The sequence below is a fragment of the Mobula birostris genome, chromosome 7 (genome assembly GCF_030028105.1).
Source record: "Mobula birostris isolate sMobBir1 chromosome 7, sMobBir1.hap1, whole genome shotgun sequence".
In the NCBI taxonomy this organism is placed as follows: domain Eukaryota; kingdom Metazoa; phylum Chordata; class Chondrichthyes; order Myliobatiformes; family Myliobatidae; genus Mobula; species Mobula birostris.
Window position 1 is genome coordinate 29054110 of NC_092376.1, and position 18828 is coordinate 29072937.

The 18828-nt window shown below is 40.3% G+C and overlaps 1 protein-coding gene across 3 annotated transcripts in view; it reads right to left on the bottom strand.

The window, feature by feature from the left end:
• LOC140200080 (F-BAR and double SH3 domains protein 2-like) overlaps window positions 1-18828 on the bottom strand; it is a 245379-nt gene that overhangs the window by 24756 nt on the left and 201795 nt on the right. For 2 of the 3 annotated variants that reach the window (XM_072262820.1, XM_072262821.1), the window contains one exon: window positions 12401-12562. The exons of the other annotated variant lie outside the window; for it this stretch is intronic. In XM_072262820.1, the coding sequence (XP_072118921.1) occupies window positions 12401-12562 (162 nt within the window). The remainder of the gene's footprint in view (window positions 1-12400; window positions 12563-18828) is intronic. 3 annotated transcript variants of the gene reach the window in all.

An 18828-nucleotide genomic window follows, 5' to 3' on the forward strand; every position in this document is an offset into this window, starting at 1 on the left:
TTTGGCGACATACCAATTCTCCTCAAACCCCTGATGAAATATGTCATGCTTTATTTGTAATTACATCAATATGTTGGGCCCAGGATACATCCTCAGCAATGATGACAACCAAAAACTTGAAACTGCTCACCCTTTCCACTTCTGATCCCTTGAGTGAGTGTTCCCTCGACTTCCTCTTCCAGAAGCCACTATCAATTCCTTGGTCTTACTGACAATGAATTCAAGGTTGTTGCTACGACAGCACAACCAGCTGATCTATCTGACTTCTGTAAGCCTCCTTGTCACCATCTGAAATTCCGTTATCAGCACATCTATAGATGGCATTTGAGCTGTGCCTAGCCATGCAGTCGTGAGTGTAGGAAGGATAGAGCAGTGGGCTAAGCACGCATCCTTGAAGTCGTCCAGTGTTGACTGTCAGCAAGGAGGAGATGTTATTTCCATTCTGCACAGACTTTGGTTTCCTGGTGAGAAACTCAAGGATCCATTTGCAGAGGGTTTTGGAGCTTATTGATTAGAATTGAGGGTATGATTGTGTTAACAATGAGCTCGAGTCAATTAACAGCAGCCTGACGTAGGTTTTACTATTGCCCAGGTGATCCAAAGCTGAGTGGAGAGCCAATGAGATTGAATCAGTTGTTGACCTAATGTGGCGATAGGCAAATGCAGCAGGTCCAGGCCTTTGCTTAGGCGGAAGTTGATTCTGGCCATGACCAACTTCTCAAAGCTCTTCATCACAGTAGGTGAGAGTGCCACTGGGTGATAATTGGTGAGGAGCTCACCCTGCTCCTCTTGAACTCAAGTATGATTGTCACCCTTTTCAAGCAGGTTCACAAAGTTATACAGTACTTCAAAATTGCCCATACCATGAGAGCAAACAACAGTCCTGATGAAGGGTCTCGGCCTGAAACGTCGACTGCACCTCTTCCTAGAGATGCTGCCTGGCCTGCTGCGTTCACCAGCAACTTTTATGTATGTTGCCATACCATGAGAGTTTAGTTTATCTGTTCAAGATATCATTCTGTTGAAGCACTGTGGACTTTAACCAAAGCTGGAGCAGAAAACAAACCGCTGGAGGAAGTCAGCAAGTCAGGTACCATCTGTACAGGCCAAAGGACAGTCAACATTTTGGTTTGAGACCTGAACCTCACTGCATGTTCCAACTGGGTAGTACACAACAAATGGCACAAATGTAACGTGACAACAGAACCTGCTGTTCCTGTTGTCTCTATTTAACCAAGAGTAGTATCCCCAGACTGGGAACATCTAAAATCAAAAATAATCCAACAATATCACAAATGAGGTTTTATCAACACACTTTATAACTGCAGTTTTTCTTTTGCTTTATACACTGTATCATTCATGGCAAAGCTAGTAAACCATTCTTGGGCTTAATGGCCTAACACATCTGAAAAACATAATCCTATTGACCTGGATTTTGTGGGATGACTACAGAACTTGATTTTATATGTATAAAATCTAAAGTTGTGTAAAGTGGTTTGCCATTGGGAAGCAGAGTGTGCTGGATTTCAAGGAGCAAAGCAATAAGTTGCTATGCTTTCCTCATCATTTATTTATGTCCGGTCAATATCTGCTCCTCAATAAATACTTGATGGAATGCTTGATGGAACGCATCTTTCTTTACATTTCAACACTGACTATAGATCCCAAGTACCTAATTCGCTATTAAGTATTTTAGAAAGAGATTGTGAAAAAGGCTATAAATATTAAAATTCTTGCACCTTTTGCTACATCAAGCATTGTAAATCAGGCAACTGATGTGCTGTGTTGTCCAGAAGCCACTCATCAGAGAGGCTTCTTCAGTTCTGATCCACAGTGGGTATAGTTGTCTGGCTTATAAACTCTGTGAGTTGTTTAAAGGTATAGCAATCACACGAGGGTAATTAAGAAGTGTAGAAACATAGAAACCCTACAGCACAATACAGGCCCCCTGGCCCACAAAGTTGTGCCAAACATGTCCCTACCTTAGAAATTACTATGCTTACCCATAGCCCTTTATTTTTCTAAGCTCCACGTACCTATCCAAAAGTCTCTGAAAAGACCCTATCGTATCCGCCTCCACCACCGTTGCCGGCAGCCCATTCCATGCACTCACCACTCTGCGTAAAAAACTTACCCCTGACATCTCCTCTGTACCTCCTCCCCAGGACCTTAAACCTGCGTCCTCTTGTGGCAACCATTTCAGCCCTGGGAAAAAGACTCTGACTATCCACACGATCAATGCCTCTCATTATCTTATACAGCGCTATCAGGTCACCTCTCATCCTCCATCGCTCCAAGGAGAAAAAGCCGAGTTCACTCAACCAGTTTTTGTAAGGCATGCTCCCCAATCCAGGCCACATCCTTGTAAATCTCCTCTGCACCCTTTCTATGGTTTCCACATACTTCCTGAGCACAGTACTCCAAGTGGGATCTGACCAGAGTCTTATATAGCTGCAACATTACCTTTCGGCTCCTAAATTCAATTCCACAATTGATGAAGGCCAATGCACCGTATGCCTTCTTAACCACAGAGTCAACCTGCGCAGCTGTTTTAAGCGTCCTATGGACTCGGACCCCAAGATCCCTCTGATCCTCCGCACTGCCAAGATTCTTACCATTAATACTATATTCTGCCATCATATTTGACCTACCAAAATGAACCACTTCACACTTATCTGGGTTGAACTCCATCTGCCAATTATCAGCCCTGTTTTGCATCCTATCAATGTCCTGCTGTAACCTCTGACAGCCCTCCACACTATCCACAACATCTCCAACGTTTGTGTCATCAGCAAACTTATTAACCTATCCCTCCACTTCCTCATCCAGGTTATTTATTTAAATCACGAAGTGTAAGGGTCCCAGAACAGATCCCTGAGGCACACCACTGGTCACTGAACTGCATGCAGAATATGACCCGTCTACAACCACTCTTTGCCTTCTGTGGGCAAGCCATTTCTGGATCCACAAAGCAATGTCCCCTTGTATCCCATGCCTCCTTACTTCCTCAATAAGCCGTGCATGGGTACCTTATCAAATGCCTTGCTGAAATCCATATACACGACATCTACTGCTCTTCCTTCATCAATGTGTTTAGTGACATCCTCAAAAAATTCAGTCAGGCTTGTAAGGCACAACCTGCCTCTGACAGAGCCATGCTGACTATTCCTTATCATATTATACCTCTCCAAATGTTCATAAAAGCCTGCCTCTCAGGATGTTCTCCATCAACTTACCAACCACTGAAGTAAGACTCACTGGTCTATAATTTCCTGGGCTATCTCTACTCCCCTTCTTGAATAAAGGAACAACATCAGCAACCCTCCAATCCTCCGGAACCTCTCCCGTCCCCACTGATGATGCAAAGATCATCGCCAGAGGGTCAGCAATCTCCTCCCTCACCTCCCACAGTACCTGGGGTACATCTCATCCGGTCCCGGCGACTTATCCAACTTGATGCTTTCTAAAAGCTCCAGCACATTCTCTTCCTTAATATCTACATGCTCAAGCTTTTCAGTCCGCTGCAAGTCATCACTACAATCACCAAGATCCTTTTCCATAGTGAATACTGAAGTATTCATTGGGTACCTCTGCTATTTCCTCTCGTTCCATACACACTTTCCCACTGTCACACTTGATAGGTCCTATTCTTTCACGTCTTATCCTCTTGCTCTTCACGTCCTTGTAGAATGCCTTGGGGTTTTCCTTAATCCTGCCTCGAAATTCGAGTACAAGAAGGACGAGACTGCGCAGGTGCGTGATGTAGAAGGGACAGCGCAGAGAGTTTAAAAAGGAAGTAGACTTCCAACGGGTGTTTTTTGGATCAGGATAAGAAGAGCGGCATGAGAGCTAAATTCTGAAGGAAAGTAGTTTTTAAAAAAAAACTTTGAGTACAAGAAGGACCAGACTGCGCAGGCGCGTGATGTAGGCAGGACAGAGCGGAGAGTTTAAAAAGGAGACCACCCTATACAGTGGGCAGCGGAGTGAGTGGCAGCAGCGTGTAGGGCTTTGGCTCAATGGGCTTAGGTGGTAATGGGAAGAGGTGAGAGCGAGGCACCAACTCTTTTTTTTTCCCCTAGGCGAATCAGCCCGGACAGACAGAGGAACAGCAGGGCTCACACAGCTAATGGTTTAAAAAGTTTGTGTGTTTGGCGAGGTAAGTGGGTGAGTAGATGTATTTTGCCTTGTTTCATTTCTGTAGAATTAGGTAGCATGTCTGCAGGGTTAGTGTTTTGTTCAGGGGGTCAGATGTGGGGAAGTATGACCTGTTCAAAAAGGACGGGTTACACCTGAACCCGAAGGGGACCAATATCCTGGCGGGAAGGTTTAATACAGCTGTTAGGGAGGGTTTAAACTAATTTGGCAGGGGGTAGGGTACTGGAATGATAGAGTGGAGGAAGGGGAAAACAGAAATAAATCTAAGATAGTGAGCAGTAAAGATGTCAGGAAGGACAGGCAAGTGATGGGGCAAATTTGCAGCCATTGGGATGAGTTGCAGTGCAATCAAAGCAAAAAGTACCAAATACTGGACCTAAGGTGTTATACTTAAATGCATGCAGCATAAGGAATAAAGTGGATGATCTTGTCGTACAGCTACAGATCGGCAGGTATGATATTGTGGCCATCACTGAGACGTAGCTAAAGGATGCATGTCTCTGGGAGCTGAACGTCCAAGGATACACGGTGTATCGGAAGGATAGGCAGGTAGGCAGAGGGGGTGGCATGGCTTTATTGGTAAGAAATGATATTAAATCATTAGAAAGAGGTGACATAGGATCCGAAGGTGCAGAATCTTTATGGGTTGAGCTAAGAAATCGCAGGGGTAAAAGGACCCTGATGGCAGTTATATACAGGCCTCTTAACAGCTGCAGTGACGTGGACTACAAATTACAACAGGAAATAGAAATAGCTTGCCAGAAGGGCAGTGTTATGATAATTGTGGGGGATTTTAACATGCGAGTGGATTGGGAAAATCAGGTCGGCACTGGATCTCAATAGAGAGAATTTGTAGAATGTCTACGAGATGGCTTTTGAGAACAGCTTGTTGTTGAGCCTACTAGGGGATCGGCTGTACTGGATTGGGTATTGCGTAATGAACCAGAGGTGATTAGAGAGATTGAGGTGAAGGAACCCTTAGGAGTCAGTGATTGTAACATGATTGAGTTCACTGTGAAATTTGAGAAAGAGAAGCCGAAATCCGATGTGTCAGTATTTCAGTGGAGTAAAGGAAATTACAGTGGCATGAGAGGGGAACTGGCCAAAGTTGACTGGAAAGGGACACTAGCGGGAAGGACGGCACAGCAGCAGTGGCTGGAGTTTATGCGAGAAGTGAGGAAAGTGCAAGACAGATATATTCCAAAAAAGAAGAAATTTTCGAATGGAAAAAGGATGCAACCGTGGCTGACAAGAGAAGTCAAAGCCAAAGTTAAAGCAAAGGAGAGGGCATACAAGGAAGCAAAAATTAGTGGGAAGACAGAGGATTGGGAAGTTTTTAGAAGCTTACAAAAGGAAACTAAGAAGGTCATTAAGAGGGAAAAGATGAACTATGAAAAGAAGCTAGCAAATAATATCAAAGAGGGTATGAAAAGCTTTTTCAAGTATATAAAGAGTAAAAGACAGGTGAGAGTAGATACAGGACTGATAGAAAATGATGCTGGAGAAATTGTAGTGGGAGATAAAGAGATGGCGGAGGAACTGAACGAATATTTTGCATTAGTCTTCAGTGAGAAAGACATCAGCAGTATACCGGACACTCAAGGGTGGCAGGGAAGAGAAGAAGTGTGCGCAGTCACAATTACGACAGAGGAAGTACTCAGGAAGCTGAAAAGTCTAAGGGTAGATAAATCTCCCGGACCAGATGGAATGCACCCTCGTGTTCTGAAGGAAGTAGCTGTGGAGATTGCAGAGGCATTAGCAATGATCTTTCAAAAGTCAACAGATTCTGGCATGGTTCCGGAGGACTGGAAGATTGCAAATGTCACTCCGCTATTTAAGACGGGGGCAAGGAAGCAAAAAAGGAAATTATAGACCTGTTAGCTTGACATCGGTGGTTGGGAAGTTGTTGGAGTCGATTGTCAAGGATGAGGTTGCGGAGTACCCCTGGAGGCATATGACAAGATACTCAGCATGGTTTCCTTAAAGAAAAATCCTGTCTATTGCAATTTTTTGAGGAAATTACAAGTAGGCTAGACAAGGGAGATGCAGTGGATGTTGTGTATTTGGATTTTCAGAAGGCCTTTGACTAGGTGCCGCACATGAGGCTGCTAAACAAGATAAGAGCCCATGGAATTACGGGAAAGTTATATACGTGGATAGAGCGTTGGCTGATTGGCAGGAAACAGAGTGGGAATAAAGGGATCCCAATCTGGTTGGCTGCTAGTTACCAGTGATGTTCCACAATGGTTCATGTGGGGGCTGCTTCTTTTTACGTTGTACATCAACAATTTGGATTATGGAATAGATGGCTTTGTGGCTAAGTTTGCTGATGATACAAAGATTGGTGGAGGGGCTGGTTGTGCTGAGGAAACACAGTCTGCAGAGAGACTTGGATAGATTGGAAGAATGGGCAGAGAACTGGCAAATGAAATACAATGTTGGAAAGTTTATGGTTATGTACTTTGGTAGAAGAAATAAATGGGCAGACTATTATTTAAATGGGGAGAGAATTTAAAGTTCTGAGATGCAACGGGACTGGGGAGTCCTCATGCAGGATACCCTTAAGGTTAACCTCCAGGTTGAGTCGGTGGTGAAGGCGGCTAATGCAATGCTGGCATTCATTTCTAGAGGAATAGAGTATAGGAGCAGGGATGTGATGTTGAGGCTCTATAAGGCACTGGTAAGACCTCACTTGCAGTACTGTGTGCAGTTTTGGACTCCTTATTTAAGAAAGGATGTGCTGACGTTGGAGAGGGTTCAGGGAAGATTCACTGGAATGATTCCGGGAATGAGAGGGTTAACATATGAGGACCGTTTGTCCGCTCTTGGACTGTATTCCTTGGAGTTTAGAAGAATGAGGGGGGACCTCATAGAAATATTTCGAATGTTGAAAGGCATAGACAGAGTGGATGTGGCAAGATTGTTTCTCATGATGGAGGAGTCTAGTACGAGAGGGCATGACTTAAGGATTGAAGGGTGCCCATTCAGAACAGATGCAAAAAAAGTTTTTAGCCAGAGGGTGGTGAATCTGTGGAATTTGTTGCCACGGGTGGCAGTGGAGGTCAAGTCATTGGGTGTATTTAAGGCAGAGATTGATAGGTATCTAAGTAGCCAGGGCATCAAAGGTTATGGTGAGAAGGCGGGGGAGTGGGACTAAATGGGAGAATGGATCAGCTCATGATAAAATGGTAGAGCCGACTCGATGGGCCAAATGGCCGATTTCTGCTCCTTTGTCTTATGGTTTATTTCTAACTCCTTTTATGAGTAAAGATGCCACTGTAAAATAGCAGAGTGTGTGCACTCAGTCCATGTAAAAACTTTCTTCTGAAGCAAGAGCAAGTTCCAGACTATTAGGACTTGTACTTTCAAAAGCAATAAAGGTGGCCAACCCTTCCTCTTCAGCATTTGTAATCAAGGTGGCTAGGTAGCAGCATAAGACAGGGGAGTAAAAATGTTAACTCAGCAGTTATAAACAATTGAGGAGCTATAGAAAGGCAATGAAGTCAGTTTCAGATAGAGATTGGGCTGAAAGAGATCAGATGTATCTCAATAATTTTGAGATGAGCTGTTAAAACTGAGTATTACTCTGTCTTGTAAAAGTTTCCATGACACTACTCAAAGGTGAACAGAAAATCTTTAATAACACTATTTCACTACCAACCAATGTTACATTCAGTTGTGTAGCTCTTGGAACCATGTTCCAAACCGATTGGTTGCTACATCTTCCCACATAAAAAATACTATTTGAGTAATTCATTGACTTGTACGTACTTTGAAATAGCCTGGGATTGTGAAAGTAGTTCCATGAATGAAAATGAGCTTGCACACTACAACTAAAAAGAAGCTTACTTATTTATGTTGTTATGTTATTGATTATTCAACTCAATGTTCTTTGTAGCTGGCTTTGAAAATAAATGAATGTTTAGGGAAAGAACCATTCACAAAAGATTATAAGCTATAATGATTTTTAAACTGCATTTTACACAATACTTTTAAAAATCTGTAATGGAGAAATAAAACGGTTAACATGCTGAACCTTTCATGATGGAAAGGATATTGAAGGTAAAACTTTATACAAGCTATTTCTAATCAAGTATTGCAGCTCACCCCGACACTTCCGTAAACAGAGCTTTCAATAAAACAAACAGGAAAGCTCAGGAAAATGCACTATGTGAATTTGTTTGCTTTCCACATAACGATGAATGGAGAATTAAGGGCACAAGAAATACAAGTGGAAGTGGGCTATTCAGCTCCTCATTCCTGTCTGCCCTTGAATAAGATCACAGCTGATCATTTATTTCAGTGCCACTTCCTTTAAACTAACCCATATTCATCTAGCTCCTTAACGTCTCAAAATCTATAGATCTCTTTGAATGCAAGACAAGGGAGTAGAATTACGCCATTTGGCACAGAGTATGCTCCACCATTCAATAATGGCTGATTTATTTTTCCTCTCAACCTCATTCTCTCTTCTCCCCGTAACCTTTTGATGTTCTCACTAAGCAAGAACCTATCAACCTCGGCTTTAAATATTCCTAATGACTTGGTCTCCACAGGTATCGGTGGCAATGAATTCCACAGATTCACTGTCCTCTGGCTAAAGAAATTCCTCCTTATCTCTGTTCTAAAGGGATGTCTTCCATACGGAGACTGTGCCCTCTGGTCCTAGACCCTGCCAGTATAGGAAAATCTTCTCCAAATCCACTTTATCTAGGCCTTTCAATATATAGAGAGTTTCAATTAGAATCCCCTTTATTCTTCTGAACTTCTGATGGCCTATAACGAGACAACCAAAACTGAACACAATACTCCCGAGTATGGACTAACCAGAGTTTTATAGAGCTGCAATATTACCAGTTTTGCATAGAGGAGTGAGGTGGTTTTACTGGTTGAGTGGTGTCACACCAACAATCTCATACTCAACATCAGAAAGACCAAGGAATTGATCTTGGCCTTCAGGAAGGGCAAATCAAGGGAACATACACTAGTCCTCATTGAGGTATCAGTGGTGGTAAGGGTGAACAGCTTCAAGTTCCTGGATGTCAATATGTTGAAGGATCAGTCCTGGGCATTGATACACTCACAAAGATGGCACACCAACGGCTTTATATGTTGGGAGTTTGAGATTTGGTATGTTACGAAAGATGCTTTTAAATTTCTACAGATGTGTAGTGTACATTCTGACTGGTTGCATCAATATCTGGTATGGAGGTTCTTATGCACAGGATTGAAAGAGGCGGCAGATGTTTGTAAACTCAGCCAGCTCCATCATGGACACAACCCTTCCCAACATTGAGGACATCTTCAAGAGGCTGTGTCTTAAGACAGCTGCATCCATCATTAAGGATCCTCACCATCGGAACATGCCCTCTTTAGTTACTACAGGAAGGTGGTACGGATGTCTGAAGACCCACACTCAGCGACTTAGGAACAGCAATTTCCTCTCTGCTATCATATTACTGAATGTTCTATGAACCCATAAACACTATTTCATTATTCCTTATTGCAGTATTTATTTATTTTGTAATTTACTTATCTTTCCTTCCAGGTTGTTCAGTTAAGGAAATGTATTTTTAGTCCATGTTAATTCAACAGCACAGACTGTACCAGTGCAAAAAAAAAGAAATCAGAATCAGATTTAATATCAGCAGCATACGTTGTGAAATGTGTGAACTCAGTAGCAGCAATTTAATATATAATATAGAAAAAAGCAAATTAAAGTATATATATCTGTATATTAAATAGTTAAATTTAAAATAGTGCAAACAGAAATAATATTTTAAAAAGTGAAGTATTCATGGGATCATTGTCCATTTAGGAATTGGACGGCAGAGTGGAAGAAGCTGCTCCTGAATTGCTGAGTGTGTTCCTTCAGGCTTCTGTACCTCCTTGCTGACAGTAACAATGAGAAGAGGGCATGCCCTGGGTGATAGGGGTCCTTGATAGTAGTCTTTTCTGAGGCACCGCACCTCGAAGATGTCTTGGATACTGTGGAGGCTAGTATCCACTATGGAACTGACTAATTTTACAACTTCCTGTAGCAACCCCATTCCAGCCAGTGATGCAGCCTGTCAGAATGCTCTCTATGGTACATCTGTAGAAGTTTTCAAGTGTTTTAGGTGACAAATCAAATATCCTTAAACTTCTAACAAAATATAGCTGCTGTCTTGCCTTCTTTATAGCTGCATTGGTATGTTGGGACCAGTTAGATCCTCAGAGGTCTTGACACCCAGGAACTTGAAATTGTTCACTCTCTCCACTTCTAATCCCTCCACAAGGATTGGTTCATGCCTCCTCGTCTTACCCTTCCTGAAATCCACAATCACCTCTTGGGTCTTACTGACGTTGATTGCAAGGTTGCTGCTGCTACACCACTCAACTAGCTGGTATATCTCACTCCTGTAGCCCTCTCATCTCCATCTAGGATTCTGCCAACGAATAATCCACAGAACTCCCTTGCAATAAGAATATGACAGAGGAGCTCACTCATTCATCATTTATCTGCTTCAAAAGCCTTATATTTCAAGACAGATTTGTACTGACTCAGAAATGTACACCAACTGAGTGCAAGTGAAACTGTGCCTATGATACTTACCATGATCAATTAACCTCCCATTCCAGGGAGGTTTCATCGATATAGCTTCTGATGACTCCTGGAATACACTTGCCAGGAATTCCTTACTAAGGTCCATCTCAAATTAGCAATATCTTTATTTGCTTATTTTAGGGAAATAAATTCCACACATTTCTTATATTAGACTAAATATGGAAAAAAAACACTTGTACATATCATTCTTAATGCCCTAACTAGTACTAATTTACTATCTATTTTATGATGCATGTCAATTTTGGAATGAATGAACACTAATTGTGTAAAAATACAAGGGCTACATCTGCTATTTGTAAAACCCTTGAACAGGGTTACTTAGATGTCTCCCCTCAAGCTCTTGCAAACTGTTGGCAAAAGCAGTAGTTTAAAGACCCTGTCTTCAATGAAACAATGACAGAACTCACTTGACAAGGATAAATGAATAATTTTTAAAAATTGACTTCCACAGGTATTATTTCAAAATGGAATACTGAACTGACCTATTCAAAATCTCAATCTAGTTTCTAACTAGACATTGATTTCTATGAATTCTCCAACTGGAAAAGAATATCACTTTTAGAAAGCAACTCTGAAAACAAAAAAGCACATGTTAGATGACTAGTTTAATAATATCTGCAAATCTGAAATTTTCATACTGACCATCTAAATTACATTTAACTTCTTAGACAAGACAACATTGTAATATTTTAATTACATTAAAATTATTTAAAGTTGCATTATTTGAAAACATCAAGAAACCAGTTAAGACAGCTTTATAAAAAGTTAATAATATTGAATATTAATATCCTTAATACCCTATTGAAGACATGCCATCGGTCTTAATATTCACTTTCTTTTCACAAAACAAATACTTCAATATGATCGATGGAGCGACATAATTGTGTCATTATTTTATTATAGCAATTCCATCTCCATATAACATTTTTAATGAACGTAAAATGAAGATTTGATGGTGGTCAAATTCCAGCAGCCACTGGATGGTGCTGTGGTTCAAATCACCCAGCCAAATTATTTGTTTACTCCAAACGAAAGTATCAAACTTTAAAAATATCCAGCAGGTCAGGCAGCACCCAAGAATAGAGAAAACAGAGCTAAAATTTCAGTTTAACCTGAAATATTAACTCAATTTTTCTCTCTATTTCTGCTCTCTGTCCGGTTGAGTATTTCCAGCTTTTTAGGTATTTCTGATTCGCTGTCTTTGCAGTTTTATACTGTGTTTAGATATATGTTTGTTTAGGTGATTTTTTTTTTGCCTGCTTAAAATCTAACCTTGGGCCTTTGCACTTTCCTCCCTGGAAAGGTTCCCAAGCCTTAACTGAGTTGACCAAGAAATGCTTGTAAGTAATTAGTGCAATAAGATTTAGCATTAGATGATTAAGTATCTTAAGTGCTTAAAATCATGCTAAGCAAGTTTCTTCATTAACATTATTAGAATCAAACTTGCTCAGAAAGAGTGGAGTCTACAACTAGGGAATAAAGTGTATGCTTGAAGGAGATAACAGTTTAGTAATCCCAATGCTCAGCAGGAGGAAATTATTCATCTTGAGATGAATGTTCGGCATCTAAAGTGACAGTACTTAGGATAGCGGCCTTCGAAAATGTTAGTGGTCACTGAAATTCATATGAAGCTCTTACCAAATGCACAGTATCACTGTTAGGGAGTGCAGGGAGGCTTGCCCAGCGCTCATTTTCTAATTCCTCCATTACTTGATTCATAGCACTTTTCAACCACGTGTCTACAGCAACCCCAATCTGTCTTAATAACTCCAGTCGTGCTTCTGCCTTTAGCTTAACTGTCTGAAAATCAAAATATTTTACCATTATTAAAAGGTCTAATTTTAATAATGAAATCAAAATCTTTTTCTCAAAGGAAGCAGCAAAACCACAAAATGAAGCAAACATTTCTTCCAAAGCAGTAATCTATAATGATCAGATGAACACCCACTACAACATTGCTGTTTTTTGCTTTTACTCTGATGCAGAGTTCTTTCAGTTATATTGAAAATTCTAGCCACTCCTTACTTTTATATGGATATTCTTTAACTCTTCCCCTCCCTTCTTGCAATACTTACACATTTATACTATCCCCTAAGAACTCAAATGTTTCATCTCCAAAATATTGACTATAATAATGCTTTCCGCATTTTGAAATATCTTCAGCCAAATTCAATCCTGACTTCAATACGGTCTGTGTAGAATTTTTATGTTCTTGTGACCATAGGCCATCTTATTCCAGTTCTTTGAATTAATCTCACATGTCAAAAGATGTACAGACTGGTAGGTTAGTGGGTCATTACATTGAGTATGCAGGAGAGTGTCAGAATGGAAGAAAATAGGGAGAATCTCGTAGTGCCACTGTAAACAAGTGCTTCATGGTCACTGTGGACTTGTTGGGTTAAAAGGTCAGTTTCTATGCTGTATGAGTATACCTCTATGAGAAAATGTTGTAAACAACTTTTGTGCTCACAATATGCAAATTGTATTCCTAATGCAAAAGGTCAAACACTAATGTCAAAATGCTGCAGTTATCTATAACAATCGCTATTAATTACTTTAGTTAGGCTCACATAAATAAGAGAACAGCCTTTTACATTGTGATAATATATAATCAATTTAAACCAACGTTAAGTGTTTTAAGTGGCTGAGGTAAAGCTACAATATTTAAATTATTGTTTGGTAAGTATAGCTTCAGTACAGATGGAAGTAATTTAACTGTCCATTTCCTTTGTGATTAACATAATTGCTATCAACAAGCAAAGAAACAGTACTTAATCCATTTTTTGATATTTTTAGATAACAACTTAAAAGAAATCACCCAACTTGCTATAATCTATGTCACTTTCAAACAGGAAGATTAAAGTCAAACCATAAACATAAGAGGTTCTGCAGATGTTGGAAATCTTGAGCAACACACACACAACCACACAAAGGGATAGAGGAACTCAGCAAGTCGGACGACATCTATTGAAGGGAATAAGCAGTTGACATTTCAGGCCAAGCCTGGCTTTGCCCTTCATTTCCAGTCCTGCTTAAGGGTCTTGGCCCAAAACATCGACTGTTTATTCCTCTCCATAGATGCTACCTGAGCTACTGAGTTCCTTGACAACTTTGTGTGTGTTCATTAAAGTCAAATGTTTTAAACTTCCTCAAAAAGACTCGGGTATATCAGTGAAAGTAAATCAAATACCTTATTAACTGTGGCTTTGGAATTCTAACATGGCCAGAAAAATTAGGAGGATTTTGTCTGTTGACTATAATATATAAGAAAAATAATCCTACTATGAAAAAATGTTTCAAAATTTGAAAAGGCCATTTATCAGACAGACCAAGACATTTAACAATTAAACATTTATACAGTACCTCGGTTAAAAATATTCCCCATTTAAAGGGGTAAAAGACACTCTTGGATTATTAAAAAATTCAAAGGATGTTACTGTTTCTCAGTTATCACTACAGTGTATGGAAGGCTGCCTGGAGTAATGGCCTAAATTCATGACTCAGGCTACGTCCACTCTAGACCGGATAATTTTGAAAACGCCGGTTTCGAGTAAAAACGACAGGCGTCCACTAGGCATTTTTCAAAATATCTCTGTCCACATTAAAACAGATATTTGGGCGAATCTACTCCTACTGGGCATGCGCAGAAACATCTACAGAAAACAAGCGAAAAGGAAACAGTATAATATTCACGTTTCCACGGCGGCGTAGTGCTATTTCCATTGGTCAAAAGCTAGAATACCAACAACAGCGAAGTAAGTTTTCAATAATGTCTTCGAGGAATACAAAGAAAACCTCTGCTGGAAAATGACAGAGAATGAAGTCGAGCTGTTTCTGCGAGCTATGAACTACTACAAAGTCAGCAAAGCAGTGGAGAACGTGGCGATGTTTAACTCCAAACAAACTATTAACATAGACAATAAAGTAAACAACACACTCGTGAAGCTGTCCTCTACCCAAGATCAACAAGAGAGTGGAATCTTCTGCCGCCAGACCTGTACAGTATTTCTGACATTAATATTTCTAAAGATAGACTCAATCAAATCAATTTAGGGGATCCAGTCAATAAAACTCACTTTACAATTTAACTCTCACGTCGTTCACTCCGACTGCACGTTAAAACAGCTGTCCGGCAGTGCTTGCACAAGACCAAGCAGAAGCAGAAAAAGCATTGTTGTTGTGGTGTTGTCATGACAGCGTTTATAAATATCTCCGTTTACCCCATCCACACTACAATGCGCAACAATCATTTTCAAATTTACACACTCTGGAGTGTGTTTTAGAAAAGCTCCCTTTTTGGGGGATGAAAACGCCATTTCAATGTGGACGGAGGGTCAAAACGAAGAGAAAAAGCTTCGTTTTCAAAATTATCCAGCGTAGCGTGGGCATAGCCTCAGCAGCAGCTTCTTTAGAAGATTTCTTCACTTGCTAATTGGAAGCAATTTTCCCATTTTACTTGCCCAAGATCAGAGCTCAGTCCTTCAATTATCCATTTAGCTTAATTCATTAGTTGAGTTTTCCCAAATTAAGTCACTGAAAACTGTTCCGAGTCCTTTACTACCCTGAATGTTGATCAAGAATGTTAAGCCCATAACCAAATAGAATATCAAGCATCTCTCAATTCTAATCTTTCCTCAAAATAAAATATTTAAAATTTCTCAGTATTCTATATAAGACTCTTGCTTTTCAGTAAATACCAATAGGATTTGAGGATAAAAATTGGTAAGTATATATAAATTTGAAAATTAGGCTACAGAATGAGTCCTGATGAAGGGTCTTGGCCCGAAACATCGACTGTGCTTCTTCCTATGGATGCTGTCTGGCCTGCTTGTGTGTTGCTTGAATTTCCAGCATCTGCAGATTTCCTCGTGTTTACAGAATTCTTTGTTAGGTGTCTATTCCATTGTTTGCTACAGTAGTTAAAGGACTGGAGTACCACAAGGGTACCAAGTAGATTGATAAAAAAAAATAAACATGATGCCTTGGTTTAGAACAGAAGAAGAGAACAAAAGTAGAAAACTATATACAAGTTAATTTAACATGTCGGGTAAGGCACCATCTATGAAAAACAGTAAACAGTCAACACTTCAGCTGAGACTCTTCATCAGGGCTGGAAAGGAAGAGGAGAGGTCAGAGTAAGGGGGCGGGGGAGGAGAAGCAGTGGGGTGTGTCCACCTTATACTTTTCCCTCCCCCCCCACCTCCATATTCTCATTTTTCCCTTCCTTTCCAGTCCTGAAGAAGGGTCTCAGCCCAAAACATCAATTGTTTATTCTTTTGCTGAGTTCCTCCAGCATTTTGCATGCATTGCTTTGGATCTCCAGCATCTGCAGATTATCTTCATGTTCGTTACCTAACATCTATTATTGGCAAGATGTTGGAGTCTATAATCAAGGAAGAAATATCTAGTCTTCATGCTGTCAAACCAAAGAAACATTGTTTTATCAAAAGAAAATCATGCTTGACAAATTTCTTGTAACCTCTTGTGTAGCTAGAGTAGAACATGTAAATGCAGTGTATTTGAACTTCCACAAGTCATTTGATAGGCAGGTGCTCACTGTACTGGGATATGTTAGCATGGATTCATTATTACATATAGGCCAAAGAGTGAGACTAAAAGGTACTTTTCAAAATAAAAGGATGTAACTAGTGGAGTGTCTCAAAGATCACTTTTTAGCCTTTAAATTTTTTTTACTACCTGCAGCTTGTGAATGATCCCACTAGGGGAATGGCAATTTTGGACTGGGTGTTATGTAATGAATTAGATTTGATTAGGGAGCTTAAGGTAAAGAAACCCAAACCCTTAGGAGACAGTGATCATAATATGATAGAATGTATCCTGCAGTTTGAGAAGAAGCTAAAATCGGATTTATCAGTACATCAGTGGAGTAAAGGGAATTACAGAGGCATCAGAGAGGAGCTGGCCAAAGTTGATTGGGAGGGGACACTAGCAGGGATGAAAGCAGAACAGCAATGGCTGAAATTTCTGGGAGCAATTCAGAAGGTACAGGAAAGAGACATCCCAAAGATGAAGTATTCTAAAAGGAGGATGAGGCAATTGTGGCTGACAAGGGAAGTGAAACATAGTGTAAAAGCGAAAGAAAGGACATATAATATAGCAAAAATTAGTGGGAAGGCTGAGGATTGGGAAGTTTTTAAAAACCAACAGACGGTACCTAAAAAGCTATAAAGAGAGAAAAGATGAAATATGAAAACAAGCTAGCCAATAATATAAAAGATGATACAAAAAGTTTTTTTCCCAAAGAGTAAAAGAGAGATGAGAGTGGATAAAATGGTGATGGAGAGGTAGTAATTGGTGACAAAGAAATGGCAGATGAACTTAAGTATTTTGCATCAGTGTTCACTACGAAAGACACTAGTAGCATGCAAGAGTATCAGGTGGCAGAAGTGAGTGTCATTGCTATTACTAAGGAGAAGGTGCTTGGGAAGCTGAAAAGTCTGAAGGTAATAAGTCACCTGGACCAGACAGACTCATCCCAGGGTTCTGAAAGAGGTAGCTTTAAGAGCTTGTGGAGGCATTAGTAATGACCTTTCAAGAATCACTATATTCTGGAATAGTTCCGGAGGACTGGAAAATTGTAAATGTCACTCCACTGTTTAAGAAGGGAGGCAGGCAGAAGAAAGGAAATTATAGGCCAGTTAGCCCGACTTCAATGGTTGGAAAGATATTTAGGATGACATTTCAGGGTACTTGGAAACATGTGATAAAATAGGCCAAAATTCTCAAGGGGAAATCTTGCCTGACAAATCTGTTGGAATTCTTTGAGGAAATAACAGGCAGGATAGACAAAGGAGAGTCAGTGGATGTTGTTCATTTGTATTTTCAGATACAAGGTGTCAAAGTGTCACAGCAGAGGCTGCTTAACCAGATAAAAACGAGGTATTATTACAAATATATTAGCATGGATAGAAGATTGGCTGACTGTCAGGAAGCAAAGTGTGGCAATAAAGGGGGTCTTTTCTGGTCAGGTGCTGGTGACTAGTGGTCTTCCGAGGTGTCAGTGCTGGGATTGTTTCTTTTCACGTTACATGTTAATTTTTTGGATGAAGGAACTGATGGTTCTGTGGCCAAATTTGCGGACAATATGGATATGTCGAGTGACAGGTTGTATTCAGGAAGCAGGTTATTTGCAGAAGAACTTAGACAGATTGAGAGAATGGGAGAATGGGCAAAATGGTAGATGGAATATAATGTAGGGAATTGCATGGTCATACTCGTTGGTAGAAGAAATGAAGGTGTGGACCATTTGCTGAATGGGGAGAAAATTCAAAACTCAGAGGTGCAAGGGGACTTGGGAGTCATCGTGCAGGATTCCCTAAAGGTTAACTTGCAGGTTGAGTTGGTGGTAAGGAAGGCAAATCCAGTGTTAGCATTCATTTCGAGAGGATAGAATAGCACAGCAAGGATGTCATGCTGAGGCTTTATAAAACATTGGTCAGATTGCACTTGGCACATTGCAAGCAGTTTCAGGCCAATTATCTAAGAAAAAATGTGGTCATATCGGAGAGGGTCCAGAGAAGGTTCAAGGCAATGATTCTGGGAATTAAAGGATTAATATATGGTTGCAAGAAAACATTTGTGAACCCTTTGCAATCACCTGATTTTCTGCATTAATTACTCATAAAATGGACACTGATATTCATCTATGTCACAATAATAGACAAGCACAATCTGCCTACACTAATAAGACACAAACAATTGTACTTCTCGTCAATCCTGAGTACACCATTTAAACAGTTATAGTATAGGTTCAAAAAAGTATGTGAACCTCTGGGGTAATGTCTTTTACAAAAGCTATTTGGACTCAGATGTTCCAATCAATGAGATGAGATTGGAGGTGTGGGTTGTAAAGGTTCCCTGCTCTTTAAAAGACACACAAAGTCAGGTTACTGACAGAGCCCGCTTGTCTCAAGAAAGATCTGTTTATGGGCACCAATATCTCGAACAAAACAACTTTCAGAGGACCTTAGAAGAAGAGGTGTACAGATAATTGAAAGTGGGAAAGGCTACAGAAGCATTTCTAAAGACCTGAGTGTTCATCAGTC